Genomic DNA, 16,758 nt, shown 5'->3' on the forward strand with positions numbered 1-16,758 from the left:
AAACAAAACCCAAAAGTCCCAGCTGTCTGTTTTTGGACAGAATTGTTCCAATTCCCCTTTATTAAAATATCTTGGTGTTCCCAGGCTATGCTTTGTTCATCAATGCTAAACACAGTTAGGGCAGATAACAGACTCTCTTTCTGCTTAAGCTGAACAACATTCTCAATTAAATCATCTCACACGCTGAAATCTCTCAACATGTGGGCAAGGAATGTTCACTGATCTAAAAAGAGAAAAGGTCAGCTTTTATCCTTTATAACGGAATTAAGAGGTAATTGTGAAGGTGGTTAACACACAGGCATAGAACTATGATGACTGTGTTTCTGGCGTATTTACTCAGCATTCAGTTAAAAGCGAAAATAGGTAAGCATCATGGCTGTGGTGAAAAGATACAGTAAAATGAGACTGTATAAACATTAGAATTCAGCCCCATAAATTCCTTCTCAGGCAAACAGGATCTAATGTATGATCCAAAAATAAAAAATACAACTTTAACAAGAGAATAGGGATTCCCCTTTCCAAAGATGGATTAGATTCTAAAGCTATAACCAAGAGTTTTACTAAATGAATTACAAGGAAGTAACTAAATGTTATGGTCTGCAAACATTTATCAAAGCAGATATTTTATATGCCAACGAATAACAGACAAAGAAAATGAAATGACTCAGACATCTCATTTTAGTCAGTCTTAGAAATGTGTCCAAAAGTCAATCACAAATAAAGAAAAAATATATGATTAACATGCTCTGTACAGAATGATTTACAATGTTTTTAATCCTTTCCTGAAAGCCAAAAAAGAAGAAAAAAGAATTAGGCATATTGTATTACTGATGAATTGCAGTGTGTGCAAATAATGATTCTCTAACATATGTTGGGTGGCATTTTTGATTCATTGCTTCCTGCACAGAAGGTAATATATTATTCAATAAGATTCAGTAGAAAAAAAAATGAGTGTGCAAGCATTAAGTATTCAGAGAAAAAAAAGCAAAATGTGTTTTATTAACTTTATTATTATTACCTTTGATCCAAAAACAGACAGGCCAAATTTAATAAATGACCTCATTAAAGTGCTGGTGATTATCAATGTATATTAAACTTTGGTATTTAGTCATGTTTGGTTTCAAAATGTTAATAATATCAACAATAATTACCATCATTTGTTGAGTACTCAGTATGTACCAAGTATTTTGATACATAATTCACTTTCATTATTTCATTAAATCTTCAGAACACCTTATGAAAGAGATGTGATCATACCCACTCTACAAATTAGGAAACTGAGGCTTTGAGAGGTTGAGTTTGCCAGGCTACCTCGTTTCTTATGGTTTTAACTTGGGTTTATCTGAGTTTAGAGCCCCATACCTTCATTCAACTGCTGATTTAATTGTGTCTTATGCAAAGAATTGGAAAGTGAGGGAGAAAAGCACATTGTGGGAGGTCTGATAAATCTACATTCCCCTAAACTTTCTGTATGATCAGCATGCTGTCTGTATCCAACTACAGGCTTAATATACCTCCTGGAGATTTTATCTTACAGCAACTTGCTTGAATAAGCTAAGATCAAATCAAGAGTGTCTTCTTGGATAGTTTTTCCCTTGCAATAAAAGAAGAGATATCAATCTGGAAAACCACTTTAGAGTCTTAGATTAGGGAGTGGAATCTGCTCTTTGCATTCTTGTATGGATTTATAAAGTTATCTCATGGCTTCTGGCTTAGCACTGACCATGAATCAAGAGTTCATCACTTGGACGGTCTTATTAGATTTAAAACTACTTTGTTGGGGGATTTTCCTGAAAGACAAACTGCTGAAGATTGGGAAACTTTTCCCGTTGAGGCAAGACAGGACAAAGTCTTAAACGAGACACAGGGGACAAAACACTGCAAGGTCTGATGTAATGATCAGCATTATTTGAGTCACAGGATAATGACATTGAGGAAGCAGCACAACTATTACAAGGGCATTTTAAACCACATGAGGCCCATAGGAGGGAAGAGCCGAACTTACCTGCAGCAAGCCGGCCAGTTTTTTCTTCTGCTCCTCCAGACACACACTTGCTGACTTCCATTTCTCTTGGATCTCAGCGAGTTCGGCCTGCAGGGTGGCCTCAGCCCCGCTGTCGGCTGAAAGCAGAAGCTGCTTGCCAGCCTCCACGGTGAGGATGTAGCTGCCTTGTTGCCGCAGGAACACTTTTTCTTTGAACTGAAAGGAACCGGAGATTTTTGACTTTCTCATTCTTCTCTTTACCATATCCCCATTATAAGTGTTTTTAAATAATCCTAAATTTCTACATCCATAACATGCCTTTTTCCCCCCAAAGCTTTACTGACCCTATACTTTGGGCCCAAGTGAAGGAACATATAAATAAATGAGAATTCCACAGACAGGGCTTAGTTTCTGTTGCCAACTTTTAAACAGTCATGATGCAACAGGAAGACTTCTCTATGCTGCTGCTGCTGCTAAGTTGCTTCAGTCGTGTCTAACTCTGTGCGACCCCATAGACGGCAGCCCACCAGGCTCCCCTGTCCCTGGGATTCTCCAGGCAAGAATACTGGAGTGGGTTGCCATTTCCTTCTCCAATGCATGAAAGTGAAAAGTGAAAGTGAAGTCGCTTAGAGTCATGTCCGACTCTTAGCGACCCCATGGACTGCAGCCCACCAGGGTCCTCCGTCCATGGGATTTTCCAGGCAAGAGTACTGGAGTGGGGTGACTTCTCTATGAAGTTGACTTCTCTATGAGGCTAATGCAAAGAGACACAGAGGGATGTCTGACCCACTTGGAGGGCACAGCGAGGCTTTTTCAAGAGGCAAAAGCTTCATGAGTCTTGAAAGACACAGGGATACAACCAGATGAAGAAGGATCTGGTGTGATGAGGCCAGGAGTCAGGGAGAGAACACCTTCCGCACAGAGAAATAAGGATGGGCAAACTCACTCAACAGGATAAATTATGAGGAGTCAGGACACTAGACTCAGTTGTCAGTGGCTAGAATGTAGGATGTCTATAAGTGAGTGGTGTTAGATAAGGCAAGACCAGACCTTGAAGAGAAGACTGATTTTTATAGTAAAAGTGACTGAGATTCATGGAAGAGTATTAAGCCATCAGGTAGAAAATGGAGTGGAAGAAGGTCATATATCAGATACCCTAAGACACGTTAGGGTTTCTCTGGTGGTTCAGTGGTGAAGAAAGTGCCTGCCAATGCAGGAGATGCAGGTTTGATCCCTGCATTGGGAAGATCCCCTGGAGAACGAAACAGCAATCCACTCCAGTATTCTTGCCTAGAGAATTCTATGGACAAAGGAGCCTGGTGAACCACAGTACATGGAGTTGCAAGAGAGTGAGTCAGCATGATTTAGAGACTAAACAACAATAACAAAGATAGGTTAGGAAGCGCTTGCCTATTTAGGGAAGAAATCATGACCACCTAATCTAAGGCAGTGGCAGTGGGAATGAAGACTTGAGGGATATAAGATGCAAGAAGCATGAGAAAAAAGGAGAGTAGAGCTCTGGAAGGACTCTAGGGTTGCTGATGGATATAGACCAGTGATGACCTTCCCTTGGTTTGGACACATGGAGTGGATTGATAGAGAGTGGTTGGTTCAGGGATCGTAGATGCTATTGGAACCCACCAAGTATATTATGTCTGTGATGCAGATAAAGCTAAAAGGTGGCTGGATGCATGAGTTGGAGGCTCAGGAGGTGAATGTGACCAGAAGAACCAAAGTGACCCTTCTTTCCTGGTAGGGAGCAGTGGAAGCCATGTGTAGAGATGGGGTTTCCCAGCGAAGCGAGGAGGAGACAGGAAGCAGAGAATGACCTTTAAGAAAGAGGAGCCCACGAAATATACTGGGAGGGACCGATGAGAGGATGAGGAGGTCTCTATTTAAAAGGCTGGAGTTCCAAACTCCTAGGTGGTGAAAGTAAGGGGAATGGACAAACAGCCCACCCAGGGCTGATCCTTTCACCTTTTCTGGAATATTTAAGGTTCATGTTTAAACGGCTCATGAGTAAAATATGTATTATCAGTGCCAGGTTTTCCTGTCCTTGCCACTGCATTTCCATCCACGCTGGGACTCACTGAGCTGCTGAGAGGGTGTTGGGGGTGAAGTGCAGGCAGTCTTTGAAGAAGCTGGGACTTTCACTGTTAAATATGGACTCTGTAATGGATCATTTTGTATATTTCTGCGGACATTTGAGAACAATGCTTGTTGTCATTCCAGTGTCACTCTAGAATCCTGAAGAACCGGGGTTAGGGTAAAGCATGCAGTGAACACACAGAAGAGGTTTAAAAATAGCCTGCTTTGCACCTTACCTGCACTTGATCAAAGAGGGCCCTTGCCTGCTGCAGTGGTATCTGGACACTCCCCAGACCACTCACGGGCAGACAGGACACCTCCACCAGCCATTTACGGAGCTTTTCCGCCATCTCCCTGTAGCGCTGCCACTGGTGGATCTGGCTGTCAATGATGCCCCGCCTCTGCTGGGCCCGGCGGATCACCCCCTGCCACTGATTACTGAGGAGGGTCAATTTCAGGTTGAACTCATCCCTGGTGAAGAAATAATTACATAAGGAAAACCACTGTTATCCTGACGAAAGTGTTGTAAAAGTGTAAGCTGCTCAGTCGTGTCCAGCTCTTTGCCACCACATGGACTGTAGCCCACCAGGCTCCTCTGTCCATGGAATTCTCCAGGCAAGAGTACTGGAGTGTGTAGCCATTCCCTTCTCCAGGGGATCTTCCTGACTCAGGGATCAAACCCAGGCCTCTCGCACGGAAGGCAGATTCTTTACCATCTGAACCACCAGGGAAGCCCTATCTAGGATAGAGGTCTTCATATATCATGCTGTGATCTACTGTCAGCTCTACTGAATGTAATTTAAAAAATTAATAAGCAGTTAAACTATCAGTCCACCAGGACTTCCCTGGTGGCTCAGATGGTAAAGCGTCTGCCTACAATACGGGAGACCCGGGTTCAATCCCTGGGTTGGGAAGATCTCCTGGAGAAGGAAATGGCTACCCACTTCAGTACTCTTGCCTGGAAAATCCCATGGACGGAGGAGCCTGGTTTGCTACAGTCCATGGGGTTGCAAAGAGTCAGACACAACTGAGCGACTTCACTTTCACTTTATTAGTTTGCAAACAGTCAGTGTGTCAGAACAGGTGGACATATCTGTAAGCTCACTGTCATTCACTCTGAGTGCATGAGAGGGGATAGAACATAAGACAGCAGCTTCAGTGGAAACGACCCCCTGGACACGCCCAGCACAACGTATGCAGCACGTGGCAGCATCTTAAGTATGTCACTGCAGGAGAAAGTGAGGAGACCAGCTTATTTACAACCTCTGTCCCCAGCTACAATTATAAACCACTTTGGATGAACAAAACTGCGTTATTTTAGCTAGAATCATAAACCACTTAGATAAAATTATGTTGTTTAAAAATACTTGAAAAACTGTACTCCATAAACTCTCACTCTTCCCTCACAATAGACAGCCCTAATCTTTAGCAAATTATTCACATTCTAAACCATCCCTTCTACATTTTAAGCCCACTTTACCTGTTCTTAGAAAAATGTAAACTATCTAATCATCATTTTTGAATAAAGGTTGTCCATATACTTAGAGACATTAAATCTTATTTAAGCTTTCTCAATATCAGGCTGACTAATCTCAGAACTTTCAGTTGCTTCTTCCTACCTCTGTGTTTCCTAACTTTAAAAAATGTTGGTAGTTTTTTTTTTTTTTTTTAATTATGTTTCTTTAGCAGCCAACTGTGGCTCTAGAACTGGTTTGTCCAGTATCAAATAGACTGGGTTTCTTTGTAGATAATAGTGCTAGTCACACATTTTAGTACTAAAGTGTAACATTACTTGCTCTTTCTCTATTTTACTCATTTTGCTTTTCTTTCCTCTTGCGGATGGGTTCTAATCTGAATTAGATTTATTATTCTGGACTCCTATATTCTTGATATATTACCTAGGGCTACTATAAGCTTTGGTTTCCCTGATGGCTCAGACAGTAAAGAGCCCGCCAGCCAATGCAGGAGATTTAAGAGACATGGGTTCCATTTCTGGGTAGGGATGATCCCGTGGAAAACGGACTACGCACTCCAGTATTCTTGCCTGGAGAACTCCATGGACAGAGGAGCCTGGAGGGCTACAGTCCACAGGGTCACAAAGAATTGGACATGACTGAGCAACTAACACACACACTAAAAACTTTGATTTTGGAACCAAATGTGTTATTCAGTGCTTCTGTTTTTGAAGGAAAATTCTGATGTTTATAATCTATTTGCAATAGAACTAAATATGATGAATTTAAAAAGTAATAACAGTTAAACTATCAGTGTTTGCAAACAGTGAGTGTATCAGAATAGGTGGATGTATCTGTAAGGTCAAATATGATGAATTAGGTTCATGACACTTCCTTAAAAGATGCAAGCATCCGTCATCTCTGACAATGTCTAACTCCAGGCCTTGAGGATGGTCTGTAAGAGTACCATACATACTGTTTCCCTATCAGCTAGCATTCAGGGTCTCTCTGGAGCCTCATCTTCACTTTGTAGAACCAAGCTGTCTGGAGCTATCTGACAGCATGAGGAACTACTCAAAACATGACACTGGGCTCAGTGCTGAACCTGAACTCTCAAAACCAAACGTATAAACAAACCTTTAAAACACAATACATTGGTAATCTAGGACCTCTCTTATTTATCAACATGCTCTCATCTGAATTTTTTTTTTTCCCACTAGCAACGTTCAAAATTATCCTCAGGTCCAATCCTCATATTTTCATCTCCTTGGTGTTTTTCTCTGCTAACATTTAAAATTTAATAGATGTTGGCTTGCACATGAATTTTAAATTTTATTTTACTTAATGATGTGAGCTTTTATAATATTGTCACAGAGAAGGGAGGATAAAGCAAAAGATAAGTTGATTGCATTTGAATATGTCTTATTCTAAAGGCCTTAAATTCTTAGTTAAGCTCACATTTAAGTTTGGCTTCCCTAGAATAAATATGGCATCAAATTTTGTTCCAAGTTTAACCATGAAAATCTTTCATGTACTTCCAAAGAAATATCCACTTAAGACTAAAATTGGTTCCAAAACATGAAAAAAAAAAACCAACACACTCTTAATCAAAATAATGACTTATTTTCTATTTTGTGGGGGCGGGGGGGAACTAAGTTAATTATAATCACAACTAGACTCTTTAGAGTCTGTTGGACTGCAAGGAGATCCAATCAGTCTGTTCTGAAGGAGATCAGTCCTGGGTGTTCTTTGGAAGGACTGATGCTAAAGCTGAAACTCCAATACTTTGGCCACCTCATGCAAAGAGCTGACTCATTGGAAAAGACTCTGATGCTGGGAGCGATTAGGGGCAGGAGGAAAAGGGGACGACAGAGGATGAGATGGCTGGATGGCATCACCGACTCAATGGACAAGAGTTTGGGTGAACTCCAGGAGTTGGTGATGGACAGGGAGGCCTGGCATGCTGCAATTCATGGGGTTGCAAAGAGTCAGACATGACTGAGCGCCTGAAGTGAACTGAACTGAACTGGTCCTAATTATGGAAAAGACATACAAATGTGATTAAAAAAACGAGGTTTGTATTCCAAATATCACCATAGAAAATTGATTGGGTAGAGTAAATATTGTTCCTAAGAAAGGTAACACAAGACGAAGCTGCCAATTCACATACCATAAATTTAAAAAGGGGCTAGATTTTACTCTGCATTTTTAATACAGAGATACTTTGCTAAGCAATAAAGAGAAAGCAGGGTTTCAGACTGAGTGTAATCTGACTTAAGGTAGCAAACCATTTCCAAATCATGGTAAGGGAAACCTGGCTTTTCCTGAGTAAAAACCAGGTACATGAGGGCTAGGCTTGATTCTGTTGCTACTTAGTTATGTGACCTTGGTCAAATGAGTTCACGTTTCTGGGCCTCAATTTTTCATTTGTAAGTAAAAGAGATGGACTAGTGACCTCTGTGCTCCTCTGAGGAATAAAATTTCTGCAACTGTATGAGAATATTACCGGCATCTGTTGACACATCACTGACACAATTCATTCTGATCTATTTTAATTCCAGCCTCCTCCAGACCACTAGCAAAGATTGGCTAGGTGACTTCCAACTACTCTATGTCCTTCATATAACACAACAGAGGTTCTTTAAAAAGATTCAATACTCAGTCATTTCAGCGGTTCAGACAAGTCCTTCCTCTAATTACTGAGGGTCCTTTGTGGGACACTTGCTTTAGGCATATGTTCTCTAATCTGCTCAAAGAAAATGACTAATTTACTGGAACCTGTCTTTATGATACAATATCAAAGATCCTACCTGTCATCAACTTGACCTTGTTCTAGAAGGTGCTGTCCATCAAAAATGATTGAGTGCAAAATCTGCTGACGGCTGAACATCTCTGCTTGAAACAACTGTTATTTAAAAAAGAAAAACATAATTTAGAGTTCCTAATTTTACTGACCAGTTCTCCAAAAACTTTCCAAAAATTCTGGTTTAAGCAAGACTATGAAAAACACTTCCAGATGAATCAGGCTGTATTAATATAAAAAATCCTGCAAGGTAAGAACATTTTAAAAACTATCCGTTAAGATAAACTTAAAGATACAGTTTAGTTTTTGTTTACTAAGACTGTGACTAAAAGTATAATTATGTTTCCCTTCTTTCTTTCAAAATCACCCAATAAAGTTAGTTAATACATAATTTGTATTCTGGTTTATTTTATATGCAGAATACGGTCCATTTTTAGACAGAATAGTTCTAAAACCTTTTAAAAAGTTGAAGAATGGAAAAAATCCACCATTTTTAATAAACTCACTGTTTTTCAATTTAGCTAAGTCAATAAAATTGTTTCACCACTAAGACTTTCAAATTTTCACTGTTTTTTAAACAGGTTTATTGAGATAGAATTCTGTATCATATAATTCACCTGATTAAAGTGTGCAATAATTTTTCTCATATTTACAGTTATACAACTATCACCACAATCAATTTTAGACTATTTTCACAATCCCCTCCCAAAGCTCCATACTCATTAGCAAGTTTCCAGCTTTTAGCTTTTCTCTGCCCTAGGAATCCTGGATCTCCATTTGTGTGTATTTCATAAACACACGGAGCAACTTAGTTACACTAGAAAACAGCAAAATAGAGACTAACAGCAAATTTATTAATTTGCTTTCCAGATCTAATTCACTGTAGATGTTTCTTGAGAAAGAATTATAATGCAATTTGATCAGGAAGTACACTGGGAGATGTTTGGTAGCTTGATTTTCTAGTATAAAACATGTATGTGCTTTTTAAAGAACTCACAATTTTAATTTATTAGAGATTTTTGACCAAAGTGTAATCTCTAAGCAACTAGCCTCAGAAATATTATTGTAGTCTGTAACTCAACTTGGAAATTACCTTACCATAATTCTGACATGATACCTTGCAGGATATTGAAGCCTGTCCCATGCTTATAACCCATCACATTTTTGGGATTAAGATATCAAAACTTCAAGCTTAAAAAAGACGACAAAAACACTGCATGCATTTGAGCAGACTTGGCGCACAGTACAGGTCTTTCTTCCACATGGCATTTTTTGCAGCATCTTCCAAAGGCCTAACTGTTTTATCAGCCAAAACAGTACTGGCATAACTTACCTCATGTGCTCTCTGCTGCTCCAAAAGATGCTGATAATTGCCTGAAATCTCTACTGCTAACTTTTGTTCCGTTTGAACTAGGAATTCCATCCATGTTTCACATTTTTCCAAGAAAGTCTGATGTTGTAGCAAAAATGACTGTAACTTACTGACAGAACGAAAGAAAAAGAATGACAATGTTGCTGCTTTTTTCTTATGCCTGTAGCACATAAAACTAGATTAAATATTCTCTGCCTCCAGTTTTAATTTGACCTCTACAAAGCTCTCCCATGAGGTAGTAAGTGTTTTAAAACATAAAAAGAAAACTGAAGAAAAATGTTTTAATGATAAAATTATATATCTTTTACATATTCTTATATAAAGGGCTTCCCTGGTGGCTCAGAGGGTAAAGCATATATAAAAGCTTTATTTTTTGATAAAAACAAGATTAAACATTCCTCAGTACATTCAACATGAGAAGCCGTATCACAATTTGAGTTGCCCACTTTTAGTTCAAATTTTGTTATCACTGGAAAGACCTAGAATGTATGCTGTGCTATGCTAAATCGCTTCAGTCGTGCCTGACTCTGTGCGACTCCATAGACGGCAGCCCACCAGGCTCCCCCGTCCCTGGGATTCTCCAGGCAAGAACACTGGAGTGGGTTGCCATTTCCTTCTCCAATGCATGAAAGAGAAAAGTGAAAGTGAAGTTGCTCAGTCGTGTCCGACTCTTATCGACCCCATGGACTGCAGCCTACCAGGCTCCTCCGTCCATGGGATTTTCCAGGCAAGAGTACTGGAGTGGGGTGCCATTGCCTTCTCCACTAGAATGTATAAATATACACAAATCATGAACTATCTGTACAGATATTTCAGAGTAGCCAAAACATCTCTGGGTTACTCTACCTGAATCTTTCCGTAGTCTGGGAGGAGATCAGAGACCAGTGCCGATTGAGATTCTGCATCCTTTTGATTTCTTTATCGTTCAGGGGCAGCCTGTATCCAAGCTCATTCAGACGGTCTAAATCTGGGACCATGCTACTGAATTTCAGCATCTGTCCCTGGAAGCAAGATGCAAAAGTAGGTTTAGCACCACAGTCAGAAAAGGCAGAGGACTTTCAGAGTGGACAGTGAACTTCTGATTTCTGGGAGAAGCTGGTCTTTGGTCTCCTCGGTGTTTCTAGGCACCCACTTGCCATCTCCAGAGTCGCACAGAAAGCAAAACGGCACCTCCCCATCAGCTTTCAGTGCTGCTGCTGCTATTGCTGCATGGCTACTCGCTGTCCTTTATTGAACGCTTAGTAGTTTATATGTGTTATTTACTTCCTTCATTTACTTAGCAGTAATACTTGCTTGAACTGATAAAGGATGAAAATTGTGTTGATGACTGAAAAAACTTATTTCCTACCCTTTATATGTCATTTATCTGTGTTAATCTGCTCCACTATTATTTCATAATAATAATAATAGTTATAGCAGTAATAGCTAACATTTATTGAGCCCTTATAAACCAAGCACTGTTGCAAGAGCTTTATAGATAATAACTCATTTTATCCTCAAAACAATTCCATAAGGTAAGAACCACTACTATTCCTGATTTACAACAAGAAATATGAGGCACAGACCCTTTAAGGAAATTGCTTAAGACCACCCAGCTCGTGAGAGAGCCAGATAAGCAACATTTGATGGGTTCTCCCTGGATACAACACAAACTCACTTAAGCTCTGAAATTACCATGTGTCATCTCAAGAGCTTCAGCTTTAGTTTCTTGACCCCAGCCCCAAACTTGGTGAGACTCAACTGAGAAAGCAGTTTATGCTTTCTGGTCTCTTTTGTCCCTCCACACACAGGACAAAGCTGCCTGTCCTGCCTTTTCCTGTGGGCATTCTTAACTCCATCGAGGAAACTGGCTATAGGAAGAAGAAAAGGTCAGGCCACCTTTGGCTGTGAGTGTTTCCACTTTATGTGCTCTGAAAAAAGGCTTATCACCCTGAGAGGGAATAAACCTTTCCAACTGTCAAAGCCAAAAGCAACCTGCTAGATGCCAGAATTTCCACGGGTACGTATCAGCAGTGAACAAAACTGACACGGTGCTCACAGAGTGTAAGACACTATTCTGGTAGTGGAGAGAACAGTAGTCAGTTAATCGCGTGAGCGTCATTAGAAGATACGACGAAACTGAAGAAAAAGAACAGTGGGTCTGACAGTGTGTTGCTGGGTAGCCTGGTCATAGACAGAAGGGGAGGCTTTCTGAGAGCGCCATTGAACAAAAGGACCAGGAGCTGATTCCTTCTGGTGGGCACGGAGTTGGTGGGGATAAGGAATGAATTCCAGGAAGAAGGAAGCCAGGGCACATCTTGCCCAGAGACGCTGGGAAACAGCAGCTCCCAAGTGGCTGGAGAGTGACAGGGACAATGGTGAAGATGAGTTCCTTCGGAGGGTGGAAGCTGGGTATTTCTGGTCTTGATACTTCACCACATCTTTATCCTGAGAGCAATGGGAACCCATAGAGGGTTTAAGCAGAGGGGTAATATAATAATAAAAATGGGCATGTCTATTGTATTATTTTACTTACTTTAATATAGTTCATAATTAAGTGAATCCCTGCAAAAGGAAAAGACCATTGTAGCATTATGGGTTGGAGGGAGAGAGGGAGACTCAAGGAGGCCCGTGGAGGTTGAAGCTTGGTCTTGGCCCCTGAGAGACTGGCAACTTGACTGGGAGCGGATGAAGGCAGCGATGAAAGGTTTAAGAACATGGACGGAGGTCATGGACTAGGTGTGAGGAGGGACCAGAGGGAGGAGGGAGAAGAGTGAGATAGACATAGCACTGCTCCTGGGGTCCCCCATCACGGGCCATGACATTGGCTGTGGTCACAGACATCACTCCTCTCAAGAGAAAAGGAAAGCAGAGCTGGCAAGAATTCTCTTGGGAACAAACGGCAGGCCTATGTCAGGAGTTCTGAGTTACCCTTAAGTTTCTGAGCATATAAACCTGGGGGACTTTCCTGGCACACCAGTGATTAAGACTCTGTGACTTCACTGTAGGGGGCATGGGCTCGATTCCCTGGTAGAGGAAGTACAATTTTAAACAATTAAAATGCATGTGCTTGGCCAAAATAAAAAAAGAAGAAGCAGCAGAAGCTAGATCTGGGATGAGGATTTGAACACACTTACCTTCAGCTCCTCCATCCTTTCCTGGATGGTCGAGAGGTCAGAGGAGTGGCTAGGGTCCTGCCCTTGTAATATTTCTTCAGCTTCTACTATCCAGGTCTCCAAAGCTTCTAAACTCTTGGTAAAGGTTTCATAGTCAAGAACGCCAGCCTTTGTTTCACAAAAGAAAATTGGTATTTAGAAATCTAGTGAAAGGGCAAGTGGATGTTAAAATTATTTTTCATATTCTTGCATCAAATTGCCATTCTCCAGATGTCATTTCTAAAAAGACAAGGTTGCCATGATTTACACTTTCTTCTTTATATTGATGTAATTTTCCTAAAGCTTAGAATTACTTCTATGTACCATTAATTAACCAATTAAAGTTTTTTAAAAATACATTATCAAGAGAGATATATTGATTCTTACAAAAGCTTATGTAAACATGAGTGTTAACATTAAAGTTACTTAACATTTATTAATTGAACATATTTTACCAAGGGAAAAAATCACTGATTTTAGGGCAAAATTACATGGTAGAGAACAGGGCAAGACTCCCAGCTTTCCTTGACCCCACTGGAACTTTTAAATTTGTTTATTTTTAAATTTTTTGATCTTGAAGGAAGCATTGTTTGATGATGAGAGTTCTCCTTTTCCTATTTATGGCCAGGTTTTACAGGATGCCTAATTCATAACACCCGCTGAATATAAGCTCTGTACCTGTAACACAGTCTGCTGTTTGCAGAGAGCCTGTTCGAGAGCATGTAATTGTTGCCTCAAAGAGAGCCAATCGGATTGAATGGCTGATGCTGCCGAAGCGTCCACTTGTTGCTTGAGTTGCCCTCCCAGCTCATGAAGAACTACAAGAGAATCCTGAATCGGCCCCAATCCTTTGAGGAGGTCCTACAGAAGACGAAAATATGCTCATCATGAAACAACAGGTTAAGTGTACTCATTATTGTAAACAATTACAGACACTCATTCTTATTTGTTCAATTATTACACTAAATAACTTCCCCCTGTAGAGGGGGGAAAAAAATCAAAAATTGAATTCCATTTTTAAAAACGTGTGTATTAACATAAAAAAGTGCTATTTTGATTATAAAAGCCACATAGGTTCCTTATAAGACATAGAGGAAATGCAGAAAAACTTGCATAAAGAAGAAAAAAAATTATCTACAAGTATAGCCCATAACTAGAAATATTTTGGCAGTTTTTCTTTTCTTTTCCCTTGCCTCTTCATGTAATTGATATCAAGTTGAAAATCCAGTGCTACATTTTACCTTCTAGGACTTAGCATTAGACACACAAGGGGAAGCTGTATGTGTGGTCACACCACCGTGGTTACAGTACCCCACCCCTGGCCGGTGGGCTCAGAAGCCTGGGCACGGCTCTGTGAGCAGCAGCAAGAGTGGATTCCATCCTTTTCCGCAGCATCTCTTGCCTCCATGCTTTGTGGGACCCTTGTATATACTCCAAATTATAAGCTGGTGGAAATTCCCTGTTTCAGTTCCATCTACCACTTAGGGATGACAACTGACTGGTTCTTCTACCTGTTGCTGATGACTCACAGATAGATGGAAAGAGCAGAGCCTGCCTGCGGACTTCAGTGAGAGGGGAAAAACAAAGGGCAACTTTAATCCTGACAGAGAGATCAGAAAATTCACAGCCATCATTTGGCGCCCTTGACTGTAAAACAAGTATCTCTCAACTCAGGAGGACTGAATATGGAAAATGACAAATCTCATAAAGATGAGCTATGTAGAAAGAAAAAAAAAAAAAAACACTGAATTAACTTTACGGTAAAACTTAAACTCTAGCTTTCAAGGGATTATTCATTTTCTGTGTGAAGGCCTTAGAACGAGTTAAACTTTTATTTATGTGTCTTTTATAACCTGCCTAATTCTAATAAACTGATTTGGGAAAGTTTATAAGAAGGTCTTTGAAATAAGTTCATTAAAATAAAGACAAACGGGGCAAACAGTAAGAGGCATGTGATAAGTGAAACAAGAGAATAATTCCTGAAAACTTTAAGTAGGTTATTGGCAGCTGCAGTGAAAAAGAGAAATATTAAAAAGCTATTAAAAAGAAGTATACTCCTCATAAATCAGGAGAGAAAGACTTCTTCTTACCATTAAGTTCTTAGAAGAAATTATTGTGTTGAGGCTTACATAAGAGATAATGGCCCTAACTGGACTATATCTTTTAACAGTGGATTTTTAAAAGATGTAACATTACTTTTCATACTGTCATTTCTTATATTGACCAACTCTGTAAAAACAGAGATCCTTAAGTCTTTCACATGGACTGTATTCCATTAGGAAAAATGGGAAAATGAGTCTTTAAAAAGAAAGCAATGGGAGGGGATCTCTTTAACTCTGATACATGTGCAACTGTGTTCTGAAAACCTAGCAGGCTCTCTGATATTTGAAACAATTATTTTTGGAAAGCTGTCCCACATAGAGCCATAACAAAAGCTTACACACAGCAGCACTCGCCCTGTTAAACTTGAGAAGTCTAAGCCTGGCAAGTTGAGAACTCGCGATAGTTCTTGAACATACATTGCAATCTTGGATCCAGGTGGCAACTTCGTCATCACCGATGTCCTTGTCGGTGGCTGCCTTCAAGAACTCGTTGGTTCGTCCCTCCTGCTGTTGAACTGTAGCAGCACACTGTTTGAAGTAGTCCTTGTATCTCTGCCAAAGCTGAAGTAGGGCCTTGCTGGCACGCAGCTGCTCGGCAATCTCTTCCAGCAAGTTATTCCATCTGGAAACGACAGCCAACACTCATGGGTTGATTCCCACCTCTCACCAAATGCTGTTATTTGCTATTTTATTTTTCATGATCCTGGTTCATGTGAATATGGAAATAATGCAGATGTCTCATTTCTATTTAATGTAATAAAAAGTAATATTTCACAGTCATATTTCAAGGGTAGATAGTAGAAAAGGGGTCAATCTTGGGGTATACTGCAGTTATAATTCCTTTCCAAATGTCTTCACTGCATTTGTGTGTGTGTGTGTGTGTGTCTGTGTGTGTGCAGTCATAGCCCGCCAGGCTCCTATGTCCATGTAATTTCCCAGGCAAGAATACTGGAGTGGGCTGCCATTTCCTTCTCCAAGGGATCTTCCTGACCCAGGGATTGAACCCAGGTCTCCCATACTATAGGCAGATTTTTTTTTTTTTACCAATGAGTCACCTGAGAAGCCCCATCTTCACTACATTTGTTTCTCCTTAAATTCATTTTGTGAAAATAAAAACATTAATAGAATAGAGCCTATAAGGCTCAAGTTCAAAATGCTAGGGTTTAATTGTATCATTATTTATAATTAGATTGTGATATAAATAATGAGCAACAGTGTAAAACCAGCATATTCCATACCTCATGTTGACTTCTTTTAGTGTATTAGTAAGAGTTTCTGTCACAGGTGGGTGACACTCTTTTAGAAGTTGGTTGGTCACAGAGCCAAATTTCTGCAAGCTCTTTTCCTGTTTTTCTAGATCATCTTGAAGATTCTGCCCAAAGAAAAGGCCACAGATGACATGACAGGGTCTAAAAATGCTAATGATCAAATTTTGAAGTAATATAGCTGCTTTCATACAATATGAAAATATGCACACACAAATACATAAACTGTGACTTTTGCCCCAATGTTTCGTAAGTTTCCTTTAGATAATCATTTTTCCTTTTTAATGAGTTTGTTCTTGTGGGTGTGAGGAGGGACTCTTAACATTGAGCCTCGGAGTGGGATGGGTAATTCTGCCAGGAAAGTTCACACAGGGAACCCCTGTTCATCATCCAGGAGGAAGCCGTGGGGCTGGTGGGTGTGCAACCTGGCACACCGTGGTTCTCTTTGCTGCTCAAGATAAAAATCCAGATCTATATTCTATCACTTACCGAGAGCTGCTCTGTCAGAAACTTCTGATAATGACAGTTTAAGATATCATAGCTTTTCTGCACGCGT

At 40.2% G+C, this 16,758-nt stretch overlaps 1 protein-coding gene across 22 annotated transcripts in view; it reads right to left on the reverse strand.

Moving 5' to 3' along the window:
- Positions 1 to 16,758, reverse strand: part of SYNE1 (spectrin repeat containing nuclear envelope protein 1) — a 500,805-nt gene that overhangs the window by 94,712 nt on the left and 389,335 nt on the right. For all 22 annotated transcript variants that reach the window (XM_086318390.1, XM_086318389.1, XM_086318388.1 and 19 more), the window contains 9 exons: positions 16,176 to 16,309; positions 15,355 to 15,559; positions 13,514 to 13,696; positions 12,818 to 12,964; positions 10,548 to 10,702; positions 9,663 to 9,810; positions 8,337 to 8,431; positions 4,309 to 4,543; positions 2,006 to 2,200 (listed from right to left, as the gene is read on the reverse strand). In XM_086318390.1, coding sequence (XP_086174516.1) covers positions 2,006 to 2,200; positions 4,309 to 4,543; positions 8,337 to 8,431; positions 9,663 to 9,810; positions 10,548 to 10,702; positions 12,818 to 12,964; positions 13,514 to 13,696; positions 15,355 to 15,559; positions 16,176 to 16,309 — 1,497 coding nt within the window. The remainder of the gene's footprint in view (positions 1 to 2,005; positions 2,201 to 4,308; positions 4,544 to 8,336; positions 8,432 to 9,662; positions 9,811 to 10,547; positions 10,703 to 12,817; positions 12,965 to 13,513; positions 13,697 to 15,354; positions 15,560 to 16,175; positions 16,310 to 16,758) is intronic.

The sequence above is a fragment of the Bos grunniens genome, chromosome 9 (genome assembly GCF_055505025.1).
Source record: "Bos grunniens cultivar Pamir isolate PY7600 chromosome 9, Bosgru_T2T1.0, whole genome shotgun sequence".
Lineage (NCBI taxonomy): Eukaryota > Metazoa > Chordata > Mammalia > Artiodactyla > Bovidae > Bos > Bos grunniens.